Here is a 15962-nt window from a genome sequence, read left to right on the forward strand (position 1 = left end):
GTCCTCTAATATCAGGGAGTCTCCCGTCTGTAGTCACAGGAACCTCTCTGACTCAGAACCACGGCTGTGGCAACAGGCTCCTCCACTCCAGCCCCCCCCACCCCCCGCCTCTTCCAGCTCCTCCCAAATGCAGCAGCTGCACTCACTTGTCTGTCCTCCAGGCCTCCCACGGGGCAGGGGTCCCTCAGCCCAGGCTTCTCCCCCTCTTCACAACTCCCTAGTTTACTCTGGTTTCCCTCCATAAGTTGTCCCATCCATCTTAATTAGACCGTTAATTGGACATTGCTCTGCATTATCCAGTGTTGTTAATTTATACTTTATACTCTCCTTTATTCTAAAAAAAAGACTTAAAGTAGCCTTGGATAAAAAGTGAACTGACATAGCCAGGAGTTCAGAATAAAATGTGAAGAGACCATACAGAGAAACGTGCTGTGTGGTGCAGGACCAGCGAGTGTTAGTGCGGTTTCTGCTCATCCCAGCCCCAAGATGAGGCTTGCACGCCATTGTCTCCTGAGGGCAAAGTGTGTCAGCTGCAGCCTGCATGGGACACAGCATCGCCACGGATGACCTTCTCCCAGGCTGTGGTTTTGGGTGTTCCGGTGGACCAGGACAGAAGCAGGATTGCTGGTTAAGGGAGGTTAAAGGTGTCATTGGATCCTTCTGTTCATCAGACACAGACGGAGCCCATAGTCAGACTTCCTGTGTCTAGGCCTGGCTCTGCCCTTGCTGACGGGGGTAGGAATGGGTCTCACTAGGCTGGTCCATGGTGGTAACAGCATCTCAAAAGTGTGTTAAAGGCTTAGAGTGATCTATGTAAGGTCTGGAGTACTGTGGTATGTGATACACCATCACATGATAGAGTCTCGTTTGAGGACATATTACGTGGTATATCATCACATCATGTGATATCATGTCAGAGCATATTGCATGATACATCATCACGTGATACGATCTTCTATGAGGACATATTAAATGATACACCATCACATCACTGATCTTTTGTTCTTTGCAGCATATCAACTTTCTATTTAAATTTCTTCTGAGGTGGTTTAGGTGGAATCAATGCGGGAACATTTAGGCAGAAAAAGAGTATGCCCAGTCCTCACTTATCGACATGGTTAAGTTCCAAAGACTAGGTCATTATGCAAAAATCAACATTATGCAAAACTGGAGAATGACCACATCAGATCACAAAATGAAGGATGACTACATCATTACATAACTGCCAAACTACATCACTATATAACTGCCAAACCACTCAGAATCATAACCTAGCCAAGCTGACATATAACCTTAACCATCACAACCAGTGTTACTCTCACCTCGAAGCTTGGTGTTTGTTACTACCAGACCTAACATCGTTAATGCACAAAATAGGTTTTTTACTATTGTCGTAAATGCAAAATGTCAGATAACGAGATAGTTGATAAGTGAGGAGCAGCTATAAAGATATTCTCTCCACACTCCTTTCCCAGAGTTTAAAAAAAAAAAAAATAGTTCCCAGTTATCCAGCAGACACTAGTTTTACTGCCCCAAGTGAGCCTGGGATTTCAAAATTGTCCATCAGCACAGATTTCAAAATATAATGAAACTGCCCTGGGAAAATAAGTTTCATCTTTGCATCATTTTGTACCTTGTAAACTCTGTTCTAGGATAGTAATATTTTCTGTTTTCCAAAAGCATCCTTGTATGGGAGCCTACAGAACTAACCCGGGCTGTGACAGAAAGCTGTCCTTATCAACAAGCATAGTACTATCACAGACTGTGAGGAGTGTGCGTCCTTCCACACACCACACCTCACTTAGCCAGTGAGTTATGTTCTGTTTCCTCCATTTGTAAATGAAATACCTAAGAACGAAGGGGTTAAATTCTTTTCCAGAACCTCACCGTGGGGACTGGGGGCAGCAGAGCCAGGACTTGACCCCAGGCCTTTAGTCCTGTGCTTCTCCCACTGTGCCACAGCAAAGAAGGACCATGTCACCAAAGCAGGTGTCTTCACCAGCCCTGGAGTCTGGAGGGAGTCTCTGCTGAGAAACAAATTCCTAAAGTGCCTGGAAAGAAATGCTTCTGAAGCCTCAGGATTTGACTGATTATTTCCCTGCAAGCGCCCTAGTCTCACCAGTATCCTAATGGGCTATTGTACCTTGAGAAGCCAAATCCACTCCCCTCATGGGATGCGAGACCTGCCTTCAGCTCTGTTAGGGTCTAGCCCAGTTCCACCCAAGGAAATGCATCTGCAGTGTGTCTTGATAACAGTTACTGCAGCTGTGTGATAAGGAACACTGCATGCCTGTGAGCTTGCCTTGAAAAGGGACTACCATCAAAGTCTTAGATACAGACACATATGGAGTCTCAGAATAACCCCCCGACTCCTGGCCAGTGTGGAAATCCATCCATCATCCATTCACCTGTCCTCCATCCACTCATCCTCCATCCATCCTCCGTTCATCCACCCTCCACCTATCCCACATCCTCTGTCCATTCATCCTTCCTTTATCCATCCGTCTCCCATTCATCTATCCTCCATCCATCCACTCTCCATTTATCACACATCCTCCATCCATTCATCCATTCTCCATCTGTCCAACCTTCCATTCATCCATCCATCCATCCATCAACTATCCATCCTCCATACATCCACCCATCCATCTACCCTCCATCCATTCATCCATCCTCCATCCATCGATCTTCCATCCAACTATCCACCAACCACCCATCCATCCACCCATCCGTCCTCCACTCATCCCTCCATTCATTTGTCCATTTATCCATCAGTGTATCCAACCAACACTTACCTGGAGAATACAAAGGAGAATGGAATATGGTACCTGACCTCAAGGTAGACATGTATATGGACCCAAATTATAGATTCCAGCGTCAGGCAAGCCCATGGTGCTGGGGAAGGAGCCAAAGCCTCGGCCAGGGAGGGGCTGGGGAATTATTCACAGACAGGCTCAGGTCTGCCTCTTGAAGGAGACAAGAAGAAAAGGACTTTCTAGGTAGAAGGCATAGCACATACAAAGCCCAGAACCAAAGGCACATTCCATACTGGAATGGGAGCTGAGAGTGGGTGAGACCAGGAGATGCTGGAAAGGGAGCAGTCCCCTGGGCTGGAAGACAACACTGATGATGGAGGGACCAGACTGGGGCAGGGAGACCCAGGATGTGAGGGCAGATTGGCATAGCGTCCTCAGGTAGAGAAAGGACCCAGGGGCCGAATCCAGGAACATGGTGGCTGAGGGGTTTAGTTGGCCAGCTCCGCTGGCCAGGGAAGATGGAAACCCAAAAAAGAAAAGCAGGTTTGGCCTGGAGCTCACACAGAGTGATGCAAATGTGAACATGGTAATAAGCAAATCTCCTCCTAGCAGCCCCAAGGAGAGGTAGGCTGTTCGCTCTTCGGCCCTCCCTTCAGCAAAGCCACCAGCAGATGAGACAGATAGAGGAGAATGTGCCCATAGCTGGATAATGGCCAGTGATGCTGCAAGACACAACTGGCCTCCATAACACCTTGCTCCTTTGCACAACAGCTCCTCATGTTTGGAGGAAATTGCCTTACTGGGACTCTGAGATGCAGACACAACAGTGGGTGTGTGATGTCAGAGGTAAAGGGGTGACCACTGGGGGCGAGTTGTCAGGGGAGGACCAGCGGGGTCCAACGAGCACCATCCACCCTCATCACCGTCAGCTGCTGGAGCCTGATCCTGCAGGGAACCCAGGACCAGGGTGGATGCCAGCCTCAGGAGGTGGGGACTTTTGCCCCAGGACCCAGCCCTAGTGTGGACTCCACACCCTCCCAGCTGCTGTTTGGCAGGCTCAGCAGCCAGAAAAAGCCCCAGAGCAAAGACCTGCCAAAATGAGGGCTTCCAGGGAGGTAAGGGGAAGGCAACGTCTGCTGTAACAGTCCTCCTTCTGTCTCTTTGTCATGTCTTCTGCGCGGCCAACACTCCAGGCATCAATTTTTGTTTCTCGAAACCATTCCATGTCCTCAATACATTGGCCTCCCCCAGGAGACACATCATTTTTCAACATATTCTTTAAAAGTCACCCCCAGCGCTAACTTCTCACTGGCTTTGGTGGCACACAAGGAGACCCGCCCCCACTACCAGGACGTGACAGCCACCAGTGGGTCTGCAGCTCTCCAAGATTGAATGGCTCAATTCCACCTTGGCTCCTAATCATTGCATGTGTCCATTTTAAGATTAGCATCTAGAAGTGCGGCTTGATGAGAATATTAAATAGTCATGGAAGCTAGAGCAAAGAAGTTCCAAAGAAAATGAAAACTTTTGAAAAGTGAGTATGTCTGGTTGCTCTAGCCTATCATTTTTGTTAAATTTAGAATGGAAGCTTCTGATCAGAATTGCAATCAAGACAAAGCTTGTAAAGGATTTTCAGACAAGGCAGTGTTTCTGTTTTTGGAAGGCATTTTGCAGTCTTGTGTTAGCCCTGGAGACAGTGAGCCACATGGTGGTTCTCAGCCTCCACCTGGGAAATAGATGCCCGTTTCTCTTCCTGTCCCCCCACATCATAACTAAAGTCCATGCTCATGTTAAAACCAGAGAAACGAAGTGATCGAGAGCTCCTGGAGTCTTTGCTCCCTTGGTGGGCAGCTGAGGGAGAAGGGCCATTTCGTGCATCTGCAGTTTGGAGGGGGTGACCACAGCAGTACCCCTAACACCCACAGCTTGGAGGCCCAGAGGGCACCACTAATGAGGTTACACCTGATAGTAATCACTCTGTCTTCACTGATGAGTAGAACTGACCTGGAGCAGAAGTAGGGAGCCCTTGGCTTCAGAGACAGAAGGAACCTCAATGGTCACTACTCTCACATAGGTATGGAGAACTGGTGACCCCAGTATTTACGGACACCTGTTTCTCTCTGCAGGAAGGAGGTACAGGACCTAGGCCTGGTCATCCTGGTGGATGCAAGAAAGGGTCCAGTTGCTCCTGCTCTCTCCCAGGCCCTCAAGGCCCTGCAGGTGAGGTGGGGTCTTAGCTGTGCAGGGCCTGTGGGTGCCCTGAGGGTTAACATGGGACTCTAGTTTGTTTGAAAAAAACTGTACAAGGGCTTTGTGATTAAAGGGAGAGAGAGATGCAAAGGAGCCTGGCACCAGCTGGCCCCCAGCGCCTTCTTTCCCTGGGGTCCAGGCGGAGCCATCGGGCTAAGGAGCATCTGTCTGTCTGTGTCTGGGCCGTCTTGGAGGCTGGGCTCTGTGGTAGCTGCAAAGCCTTAAAGCCGGCCAAGACTATGCATACGGGTGCTGTGATCTCATTTTTTATCTGAATAAATCAGGGTACAGGAGCATGCACACCCCCTCCCAGATGGGACGGAGGCATGGACAGGAGGGATAAACTCATTGTGGGGGACGAGGCCCTGAACCACTCAGTGGCAGCTATGTCCCGGCTTCCAGGGGCTACATGGGTTGTTCTGGTCCCCATCAGACATGTGTGCACAGACCCTGTGGGGCCAAGCTGCACTGTGGTCTGGGGTCTCTGTGGGGTCTGGGGTCTCCGTGGGGTCTGGGACCTGGTGCCTTGGCGCCTTCCCTCAAAGCCCAGGAAGCCCTGAATGCACCCCTCCACTGACATCCCCTCCCCTGCTGCTGCCCCCCCCCCCAACTGAGGCTAGAGCCCATTTCCTTTGCTCTGTCTTTGCTGACAGTGCAAGGCTGGACCCTCCTGATGAGGGTCACCAAATGGAGGAGTTTTGGCAAGGAAAGACTTGAGTGGTGAGGCTGGCAGGACTCGGCGCCCAGCTAAACAGCAACTTGTAGCAACATGCTCTTACCATGCTCATGGAAAAGAAAAACAAGCTTTCTTTTTTACCTCTAGAAACAGACTAAAATGTCAACAACATTAAGTGGAAAGATTTTGAAAAACATAACCAGAAGTTTTGATGAAATTCCCAGAAATCCTTTAACCTACTCTGTGTAGTTTGTTTGAAAAAACTATACAATCATGTTAAAGATCTGCAAGAGCCACCATATCACATAACCCTCTGTGGGCGTGGGGGCCCTACAGACTCCATGGAGCAGGTCCAGGCTCCTGACTGGGACCACTGGGTTCATCTGCAACCCACAATTGTTGTCAGACTGCTCCGACATCTACGCCCTGGAGTTCTCAAAGCTGGGGCCACAGACAGGAATGTTTCGGATATCCCTCTATGTGGCCATGACCTTGTGGAAGGCTGTGGTCACCTTGAATCTCTGAATCCAAGACCAGCATCCAGGGGCCCTCGAGAGCCTCCCCCTGGCGTCCAGCTCCCCACCCCCTCTCACATTGGGTACTGGGTGCTGAGGCAGAGCCAGGCCCCCTGCCCTAACAAGGGTACTCTTCCGCCCCGGGACCCCCAACCTCCTGCTCAGGTGGGGATGCCTGGAGGGGACAGACAGGTGCCCACTTGTCAGAGGTATCATTGCGGGGTGACTTCCCATGATGTCATTCTGGAGGCAGTACCAAGCCCCTCCGTGAAGGCAGGGGGGGCTGTGTCTGGTCCCCTCTCTTCTCGTCCTCTCCATACCCCTCATGTGCCTGTCCTCCCTCAGCCTTACCCCCCAGGGTGGCTGTGGTGGGGACAGCCATAGCTCCTGTCTCACGATCATCTGTTCATGCCCTGGGCTTCCCCCATCATCGTCACCAGCCCTTATTAGGCTGTAGATCAGAGGACAGCAGACAGTGTTCAAATGGTCAGCTTTGTCATTTGCTGCTCTAGAGATGGTTTGGGACGAGGAGGATTTGAAGTTCTTGCCTTGGCTAGAGGCCTCAAGCCAACTGGCCCAACCTAGAATCCCTGCCTGGAAGCCAAGGACAGAGGAGAACCCGAGCTCCCCTGCAGCAGGGCACTGAGCAAGCCTCACCAGAGCCTTCTGTGGCCAGGTCCCTGTAGGGCTGGTAGTGGCTGTGTGACGGCACTTTCCCCAACATTAAACCACCCCAAAGAGCTCAAACAGCACAGTGTCGTTTTGGGACAGACGGAGGAACAAGGGCAGGTTCTAGGGCCAAGCCTTATTTTTAAGGTGGAATGTGGCCAAGCACCAGGCAAGTATAGTGGGTCTGAGAATGGTGTGAGCATCCAGGGTGGGCTGACGCAGCTGGAGGTCAGTAAAGTCATGCTCCCTCCCAAGATGTCTCTGACCTGTGGCCAGACAGAAGCAACCATCCAGGTGGCTTGGAGATTATTTGAGTGTGAATATGAACCCACAGCTGCTGACCGTGTGAACTCCTCCTTGCACTGTGGTATATGCATGTCATGTGCCAGTAAATCAGGCATCAAAAATAAACCAGGAGCCACTGCATGCAAGAGACAGAAGTTGGGCCATCTATGAAAATCAACCCAAAATTGATCAATGGCCCAAATGTAGAAGCTTAGCAGCAGCACCTTCCCACGTGGAACACAGAGCCCTCCAGTTGCCATGCTCAGCTCTCGGCAGATAGGGCAAAATTAATCCAGAACCACTTACTCACAGTGCATCATTCTTCTTTGAAAGAACACCCCTCGCCAGCCATTTCTTTTTACTTGCCTTATTAACTTAAACCATGTGCTGAGTGTGGGAGGCACTCAGCATCTGTAACCCCCAAATGTCAGAGAAAGCAAGAGCTGGAAGTCATAATCATCTACTAAAATCTTTATGTTTTCATCACAATTGAATCTTCTAAGGAATCTCCTAGTGGTGTTTATGAGAGCAAACTCAGTTCTATTCTGTGGATGTGGGTGTAATTATGCCCCAAGCTGACATTTGGATTCTCTTGGAGGTTTCAAGGACTGAAGTCATGCAGGAACGGGCCTCACAGAGAAAGTGCTCACCCTTATCGGCTAATATGGCACTATAGACAGAAGCACTATGCAGTCCCTCTGCAGCAAAGACCCAAAAAACTAAGTAAAACAGACAGGAATGTCAGTCTTGGAATCCTAAGCACCAAATGAAGGAATAAAGAACTTTTTCAAACACCAGATGGAATCCGGATACCAACCTAGATAATGAACTCTCAAGAATAAAAGAACACTAAAAGATTTACAACAGAGAGCTAGAGAGGTCAATCTGTAAATGACAACAACATCAGAACAATAAAAGAGGGAATAAATGTGTAGGTATAGAACTTTCAAAAGTAGAGGAAGTCAAGGCAATATTAAGTAATAAAGACTGGTTCAAACTCAGGAAGATAGGGGTAAATTTCAGGGTAACCACAAAGAAAGTTAACAAACCTACTCATCAAAATAAAGAAGAAAAACATAAAGTCTCAGTAAACATAAAATCTACAAAAAAAAAATCACAAACTAAAGGAACTCAGCACAGGAGAGTAAGAAGAACAAAGGAAACGTTAGCATGACAAAAAAAAAAAAAGCACTACAAAATGACATAAATAAACTCACACCTATTAATAATGACACCAAATGTAAATGGCTTCAATGCACCCATAAAGAGACAGCAACAGATGGATTAAAAAAACAGAACCCATCAATATGCTGTCTACAAGAGACACACCTTAGAAACAAAGGCATAAATATATTAAAAATCAAAGGATGGAAAAAATATATATCAAGCAAATAGCAACCAAAAAAGAGCAGGAGTAGCAATACTAATCTCAGATAAAATAGACTTTAAAACAAAATCCACCATAAAAGACAAGGAAGGACATTACATAATGATTAAAGCAACAATTCACCATGAAGACATAACCATAATAAATATATGTGCACCCAAGACAGGGCTCCAAAATACATAAAACAAACTCATAACAACATTGAAAAGAGAAATTGACTGTTCCACAATAATAGTAGGAGACTTCAACACAACTCTCTTGGTAAAGGACAGAACATCTAGAAAGAAACTCAGCAAAGATACAGAAGATCTAAAGACTACAATCAACCAATTTGACCTCATAGACATATATGGAACACTCCTCCCAACAACAACAAAGTACACACTCTTTTCCAGTGCACATGGAACATTCTCTAGAATAGACATCTTAGGCCACAAAGCAACCCTCAATAAAATCCAAAACAATGAGATAATATAAAGCATCTTCTCTGATCACAACACCATAAAAGTAAAAATAATAGGAAGAGCAAGGAACAAAATCAAATACACGGAAACTGAATAACACCTTGCTTAAAAACCACTGGATAATGGATGGAGTCAAAAAATTCCTACAATGAAATGAGAATGAAAACACATCATACCAAAACCTTTGGGACACAGCAAAGGCAGTGCTCAGAAGTCAATTTATGGCAATAGACACACACATCAAAAAAGAAGAAAGGGACAAAATCAAAACATTAGCTATATGACTCAAATAGAAGGAGAACTGCAAAAGAAGCCCACAGCCACCAGAAGAAGGGAAATAATAAAGATCATAAAAGAAATAAATGAAATAAAGAAGAGGAAAACAATAGAAACAATCAATAAAATCAAAATTTTGCTCTTTGAAAGATTCAACAAAATCCACAAACCATTGGCCAAACTGACAAAAGAAAAACAGGAAAGGATACAAATAACCCAAATAAGAAATGAAATGGGGAACATTACAACAGAGCTAACTGAAATAAAAAGAATCATAACAGAGTACCATGAAAAACTATACTCCAAAAAATTTGAAAACCTAGGGGACATGGACAAATTCCTAGAAACACACTATCTACCTAAACTAACACAAACTGAGGTCAAAAATCTGAACAGACCTATAACAAGAGAAGAGATTGAAAGGGCAATAAAAACACTCCCAACAACAAAAAACACCCTGGCCCAGATGGCTTCACTGGAGAATTTTGCCAAATATTCAGAGAAGAGCTTGCACCAGTACTACTCAAACTATTTCAGAACATTGAAAAGGAAGAGGTACTCCCCGAATTCATTCTATGAAGCCAGTATAGCCCTGATACCAAAACTAGGCAAAGACATCACAAAAAATGAAAATTACAGACCAATATCTCTCATGAATATAGATGCAAAATTTCTGAACAAAGTTCTGGCCAATAGAATGCAGCATCATATAAAAAAAATACACCCCAACCAGGTGGGATTCATACCAGGCATGCAAGGATGATTCAACATTAAAAAGTCAATCAGCGTAATCCACTACATAAATAAAACAAAAGAGTCCCATCATCATCTCAATCAACTCAGAAAAGGCATTTGATAAAGTCCAACACCATTCCTGATAAAAAAAACTCTCAGTAAAATAGGTATAGAAGGGAAATTCCTCAACATAACGAAGGACATCTATACAAAACCAACAACCAACATCATTCGTAATGGAGAGAGGCTGAAAACATTCCCCCCTGAGACAAGGAACAAGACAAGGATGCCCTTTATCACCACTCCTATTTAACATTGTACTGGAAGTCCCGGCTAGAGCAGTTATGCAAGAAAAAGAAATAAAGGACATCCAAATTGGTAAGGAAGAAGTAAAACTATCCTTATTTGTGGATGACATATACTATACATAGAGAACCCAAAAGACTCCACAAGAAAACTTCTGCAACTAATAGAAAGATTCAGCAAAGTAGCAAAATACAAGATAAACATACAAAAATCAGTTGGATTCCAACACACCAATAAAGAGAACTATGAAAAGGAAATCAGGAAAGCAATACCATTTATAATAAAAATCCAAAATTTAAAATACTTAGGAATAAATCTAACTGGGAACGTAAAAGACCTATACAAAGAAAACTACAAAACACTGCTGCAAGAGACCTACATACATGGAAAAACATACCATGCTCATGGATAGGTCGAATCAACATTGTGAAAATGTCCATTCTACCCAAAGCAATCTACAAATACAACGCAATCCCGATCTAAATACCAACAGCATTCTTTAAAGAGATGGAAAAAGTAATCATTAACTTTACATGGAAAGGAAAGAAGCCCCAGATAAGTAAAGCACTATTGAAGAAGAATAAAGTAGGAGGCCTCACACTATCTGACCTCAGAACCTGCTGTACAGCTATGGTGGTCAAAACAGCCTGATACTGGTACAATGACAGACATTGACCAATGGAACAGAATTAAGAGCTCAAATGCAAATCCTTCCACCTACAGCCACCTGATTTTTGACAAAGGCCCAAAGTCCATTAAATGGGGAAAAAACAGTCTTTTTATCAAATGGTGCTGGCAAAACTGGATGTCCATCTGTAAAAAAAACAAAGTGAAACAGGACCCTTACCTTACATCATACACAAAAACTAATTCAAAATGAATCAAAGACCTAAATATAAAACAAAAAACTCTACAGATCATAGAAGAAAAAAAACAGAGTCAACACTAGAGGCCCTAATACATGGCATAAATAGGATACATAAATAGGATACAGCCATAACTAACAATACACAAACAGCAGAAGATAACCTAGATAACTGGAATCTTTTAAAAATTTAACATCTAATGGCCATCAAAAGACTTCACCAAAAGGGTAAAAAAGGACCTATAGACTGGGAAAAAATTTTTGGCTATGAGAAATCTGACAAAGGTCTAATCTCTAAAATCCACAGGAAAATTCAACACCTTCACAAGATAAAGACAAATAATCCAGTTAAAAAATGGGCAAAGGATATGAGCAGACACTTCACCAAAGAAGACATTCAGGCGGCTAACACACCCATTGCCGTCGAGTCGATTCCGACTCATAGTGACCCTATGGGTCCAAGTAGAACTGTCCATAGAGTTTCCAAGGAGCACCTGGTGGATTTGAACTGCCGACCTTTTGGTTAGCAGCTGTCGCACTTAATCACTACACCACCAGGCAGCTAATAGATGCATGAGAAAATGCTCACAACCCCTAGTCATTGTTGTTAGTTGTTGCTAGGTGCCCTCAAGTTGGTTCCGACTCATAGAGACCCTATGTACAACAGAACAAAACGCTGCCCAGTCCTCGCCATCCTCACAACGGTTGCTATGCTTGAGTCCATTGTTGCAGCCACTGTGTCAGTCCACCTCACTGAGGGCCTTCCTCTTTTTTGCTGACACCCTCTACTTTACCAAGCAAGATGTCCCTCCCTAGGGACTGATCCCTCCTGACAACATGTCCAAAGTATGTAAGACGCAGTCTCGCCATCCTTGCCTCTAAGGAGCATTCTGGCTGTACTTCTTCCAAGACAGATTTGTTCGCTCTTTTGGCAGTCCGTGGTATATTCAATATTCTTCGCCAACACCACAATTCAAAGGTGTCAACTCTTCTCCGGTCCTCCTTATTCATTGTCCAGCTTCCACATGCATATGATGTGATTGAAAATACCATGGCTTGGGCCAGGCGCACCTTAGTCTTCAGGGTGACATCTTTGCTCTTTGACACTTTAAGGAGGTCCTTTGCAGCAGATTTACCCAATGCAATGCGTCTTTTGATTTCTTGACTGCTGCTTCCATGTGCGTTGACTGCGGATCCAAGTAAAATGAAATCCTTGACAACTTCAATCTTTTCTCCGTTAATCATGATGTTGCTCATTGGTCCAGTTGTGAGGATTTTTGTTTTCTTTATGTTGAGGTGCAGTCCATACTGAAGGCTGTGGTCTTTGATCTTCATTAGTAAGTGCCTCAATTCCTCTTCACTTTCAGCAAGCAAGGTTGTGTCATCTGCATAACGCAAGTTGTTAATGAGTCTTCCTCCAATCCTGATGCCCCGTTCTCCTTCATATAGTCCAGCTTCTCATATGTATGTTTATTATACCCCGATATGCCAGCTAACCGAAAGGTTGGCAGTTCGAATCCACCAGGCATTTCTTGGCAACCCTATAGGGCAGTTATAGGGTTGCTATGAGTTGGAACTGACTCTACAGCAATGGGTTGTTTGGCTGTTTTATACCTGGTTACATTTTTTAAAATTCATGAGGGCAAATAATTTACATCCGAAGCTGAGTCAACTACGTTTTATGCATTATAGATACTTTGAAAAAATATCTATTTAAGCAGCACCAATCAAAATTGGATTATTCTGTTTACTCAATGATCAGTTAAAAATTAGAAAGCTAATCAGTAATATTTCTTTCTTACTTATTTCAGAACACAGTTCCTCCCATAATTCACAGCATTTTGCTGCTGGTGGATAAAGAATCAACATTAAGGCCTGACAAGGATGCAGCAATTCAGGTAAAGGTTTTAGACCCTCGGCATTAGGTATGACTCTGAATGATGCATAAAATTGAGCAGATGAGGATATACACGGGAAAGAATTTGTGTAAGTTCTGACTGTAGCCAGGTGGGAGCCTGGAAACCTACCTCCTATCCTTAAATTCTTACAGGAGCCCTACAGAACATAATATGAAATCTCATCTTTCTTCCCCACCTCGTTCTTTTTCTTTCCTTCTCTTTTTTCTTACTTCTTTCTCTTTTATCTGAAAATGTCTATTTTGCTTTCATTCTTGAAGGGTATTTTCTCTATACAGGTAGTCCCTGACTTACGACGGTTCTGACATAAGTTGAATACCTCATATTTTTTTTTAGTTTTCAATGTTTTGAACAGTAAATCATAAAATTGAACATCTGCAAGTGAACATCTGAGAATGTTAACATCAGCTGCAACATTGTATGTAGTACATATTATTAACAATAAGATGTACAAAGAAATAGCAAAAAGAGTAGCATCGTAAGTGCAGTTCGTCATACTCAAATATGTCATAAGTTAGGGCCTACCTGTATATAGAACTCTGGGTTGACATTGTTGCTTTTTTTCATCCTTTCAGCACTTTAAAGATGTTGTTCTGTTGTCTTCTGGCACCCATAGTTTCTGATGAAAAGTCTACAATAATTCAAATTGTTGTTCCTCTGTATGCAATGTGTCATTTTCCTCTGCTGCTTCCAAGATTTCTGTTTTCAACAATTTGACTATGATGTGCCTAGGCATGGTTTTCTTCATATTTATCCTATCTAGGTTTTACTGAACTTTTAAAATCTGTAAATTTATGTCTATCACCAAATTTGGAAAGTTTTTACCCATTATTTCTTGAAATGTTTTTCTGCTCCATTCTCTCCTTTCTTTCTAGGACTTCAGCTACGCATATTGATACTGTCCCATCAGTCCCTGAGAATCTGTGTTCTCTCTCTGTCTTCTTCAGATCAGATTGTTTCTATTGATCTTTAGGGTCATTGTGTCTTTGCTCACAACTCCATTCAATATTCAGTGAATTTTTTATTTCAAATATTGTATTTTTTTCAGTTAAAAAATTTCCAGTGGGATTTTAAAAAATATTTTCTGTATATCTGCTGAGATTTTTTATCTTTTCATTTACTGCAAGTATATTTTCCTTTACCTCATTGAACATAATTAAAAAAAAAATTCTAATAGCTGCTTTAAAGTCCTTGTCTGATAATTCCAACATCTGGGTCATCTCAGGGTTGGCCTCTGTTGATTATCTTTTCCCTTGAGAATGGATCACATTTTCCTGGTTCTTCATGTGTCAAGTAATTTTGGATTGTATCCTGGACATTGTGAATGCTATGGTGTAGAGACTGGGTTCTGTTATAAACTTCTGAAGAGTGTTGCTTTAGTATGGATTTAACTTGGTTCAATGCAAACTGAAAACTCTTTATCACCTCCAGTGGGTTGGTTCAGGTCTTTTAGCCTTTAGCTGCAAGCTGCTCTCAATCTGCCTCATGTGTGCAGAGGCTTTGACAGAGTTTACACACGGATCTGGGGCTCCCCTTTCCTGGATTTCTTCCTTCTGGGAATCTGCTTTCCCTTTCCAATGGCTATGCCAGGGTCTATCCTCTGGCTCTTCAGGCGGAAAGACACCCATTTCCTAACTGAGCTCCAGCCACTGCATATCTCACCATATACACAGCCTGCCTCCAGACCAAAGCCACAAAAATGGGCAAGTCACTCCATCCCAGTCCTTTCTTCAAAGTTTCAATTGCCGCCACCATATACCTGCTGGTCACCCTCCTGAGCTTTCAGATCGCTGTCTTATACTTTGTGCAGAGTTCATGATTTTTATCTGAGAAGGATCAACTCTGCCATATCAGGAGTGGGACTCCTTGATTCATTCTCTCACTTTTCCCTTTTTCTTTCTGCACTTAACCTTCTCCCCTCATTTTCCTGCCCTCTCCTCTTTCTGTCTCTTTCCACTGTTTTGGTCTCTCCTTAATTGGGGCTTTTTCTTCATTTCTCTTTGCTCTTTTCTCCTTTCACTTATTTTCACCTTCATTACTGTATCCAACCACATACTGTTCATTAATGCTGCCCAGCAAACCAGGAGAGCTAATCCTAAACCAGCCTCTCAGTCCTCTCCACCCATTAATAGCAATCCCCCCAGAAGCGAATCATTTACAGTGGTCATTCCCCAGGAGGGTGGTCTGTGGCTCTAACATGAAGGCATTTCCTTGGCAGTGGGAGGTGGTGAGCTCCCTAAAGGCTCTGCACAAGCTCATTGACAGCTCCCAGCTGACTGCAGAGTTCGACGGCTCCTTCCCCTACAGCCACAGCGACTGGGTCTGCTTCCGAAAGGTAAGGTACAGCACAGTGGCCTGCCCTTGCCAGGGCCTTGAGATCCTTCCCTCATATGGATGTTTTTACTCAAATTTGAAAAGACCTCCACCCTGAGTTCCGCACTGTCATGGTCATCATTCACAGACTTTATTTCTGGATAGCCAAGATGTGGTAGGCATGAGATGCCAACTTGCTGGAGGCTTAGAGTCCACTGTGGGTAGGGGGAAGTAGGGCTGCTCCCACCCAGTGCTTTCATTGAATTTTTCAAAGATCACACTTAATGCCCAGGTAGTCTTTTACAACCGTGAGATTAACATAAATCTAGGAACTCAAAGCTGTTTATTTCGGCATCTAACAGAACTTTTCTACTTTTGTCTCCTACCTCTCAAACCATGATAGAAACTGGAACCCTTCACCGCGAACTGCAAACAAGCCATTGTTTTCCTACAAAATTCAGTCTGCTCCCTGAACACCCACAGAGCCTTAGGTACAGCACAGGTAAGTTCTCACACATTTCATTTGCTTGACAGATAGGTGGGGACATA

The 15962-nt window shown here is 44.2% G+C and overlaps 1 protein-coding gene across 1 annotated transcript in view; it reads left to right on the plus strand.

The window, feature by feature from the left end:
* The window catches only part of PLEKHG4B (pleckstrin homology and RhoGEF domain containing G4B), a 61081-nt gene that overhangs the window by 19366 nt on the left and 25753 nt on the right, over positions 1–15962 (plus strand). Inside the window, 4 exon segments of the mRNA XM_064276083.1 lie at positions 4883–4976; positions 12996–13082; positions 15319–15435; positions 15817–15915. Of these exon segments, the coding sequence (XP_064132153.1) occupies positions 4883–4976; positions 12996–13082; positions 15319–15435; positions 15817–15915 (397 nt within the window).

The sequence above is a fragment of the Loxodonta africana genome, chromosome 2 (assembly GCF_030014295.1).
Source record: "Loxodonta africana isolate mLoxAfr1 chromosome 2, mLoxAfr1.hap2, whole genome shotgun sequence".
Classification (NCBI taxonomy): Eukaryota; Metazoa; Chordata; class Mammalia; order Proboscidea; family Elephantidae; genus Loxodonta; species Loxodonta africana.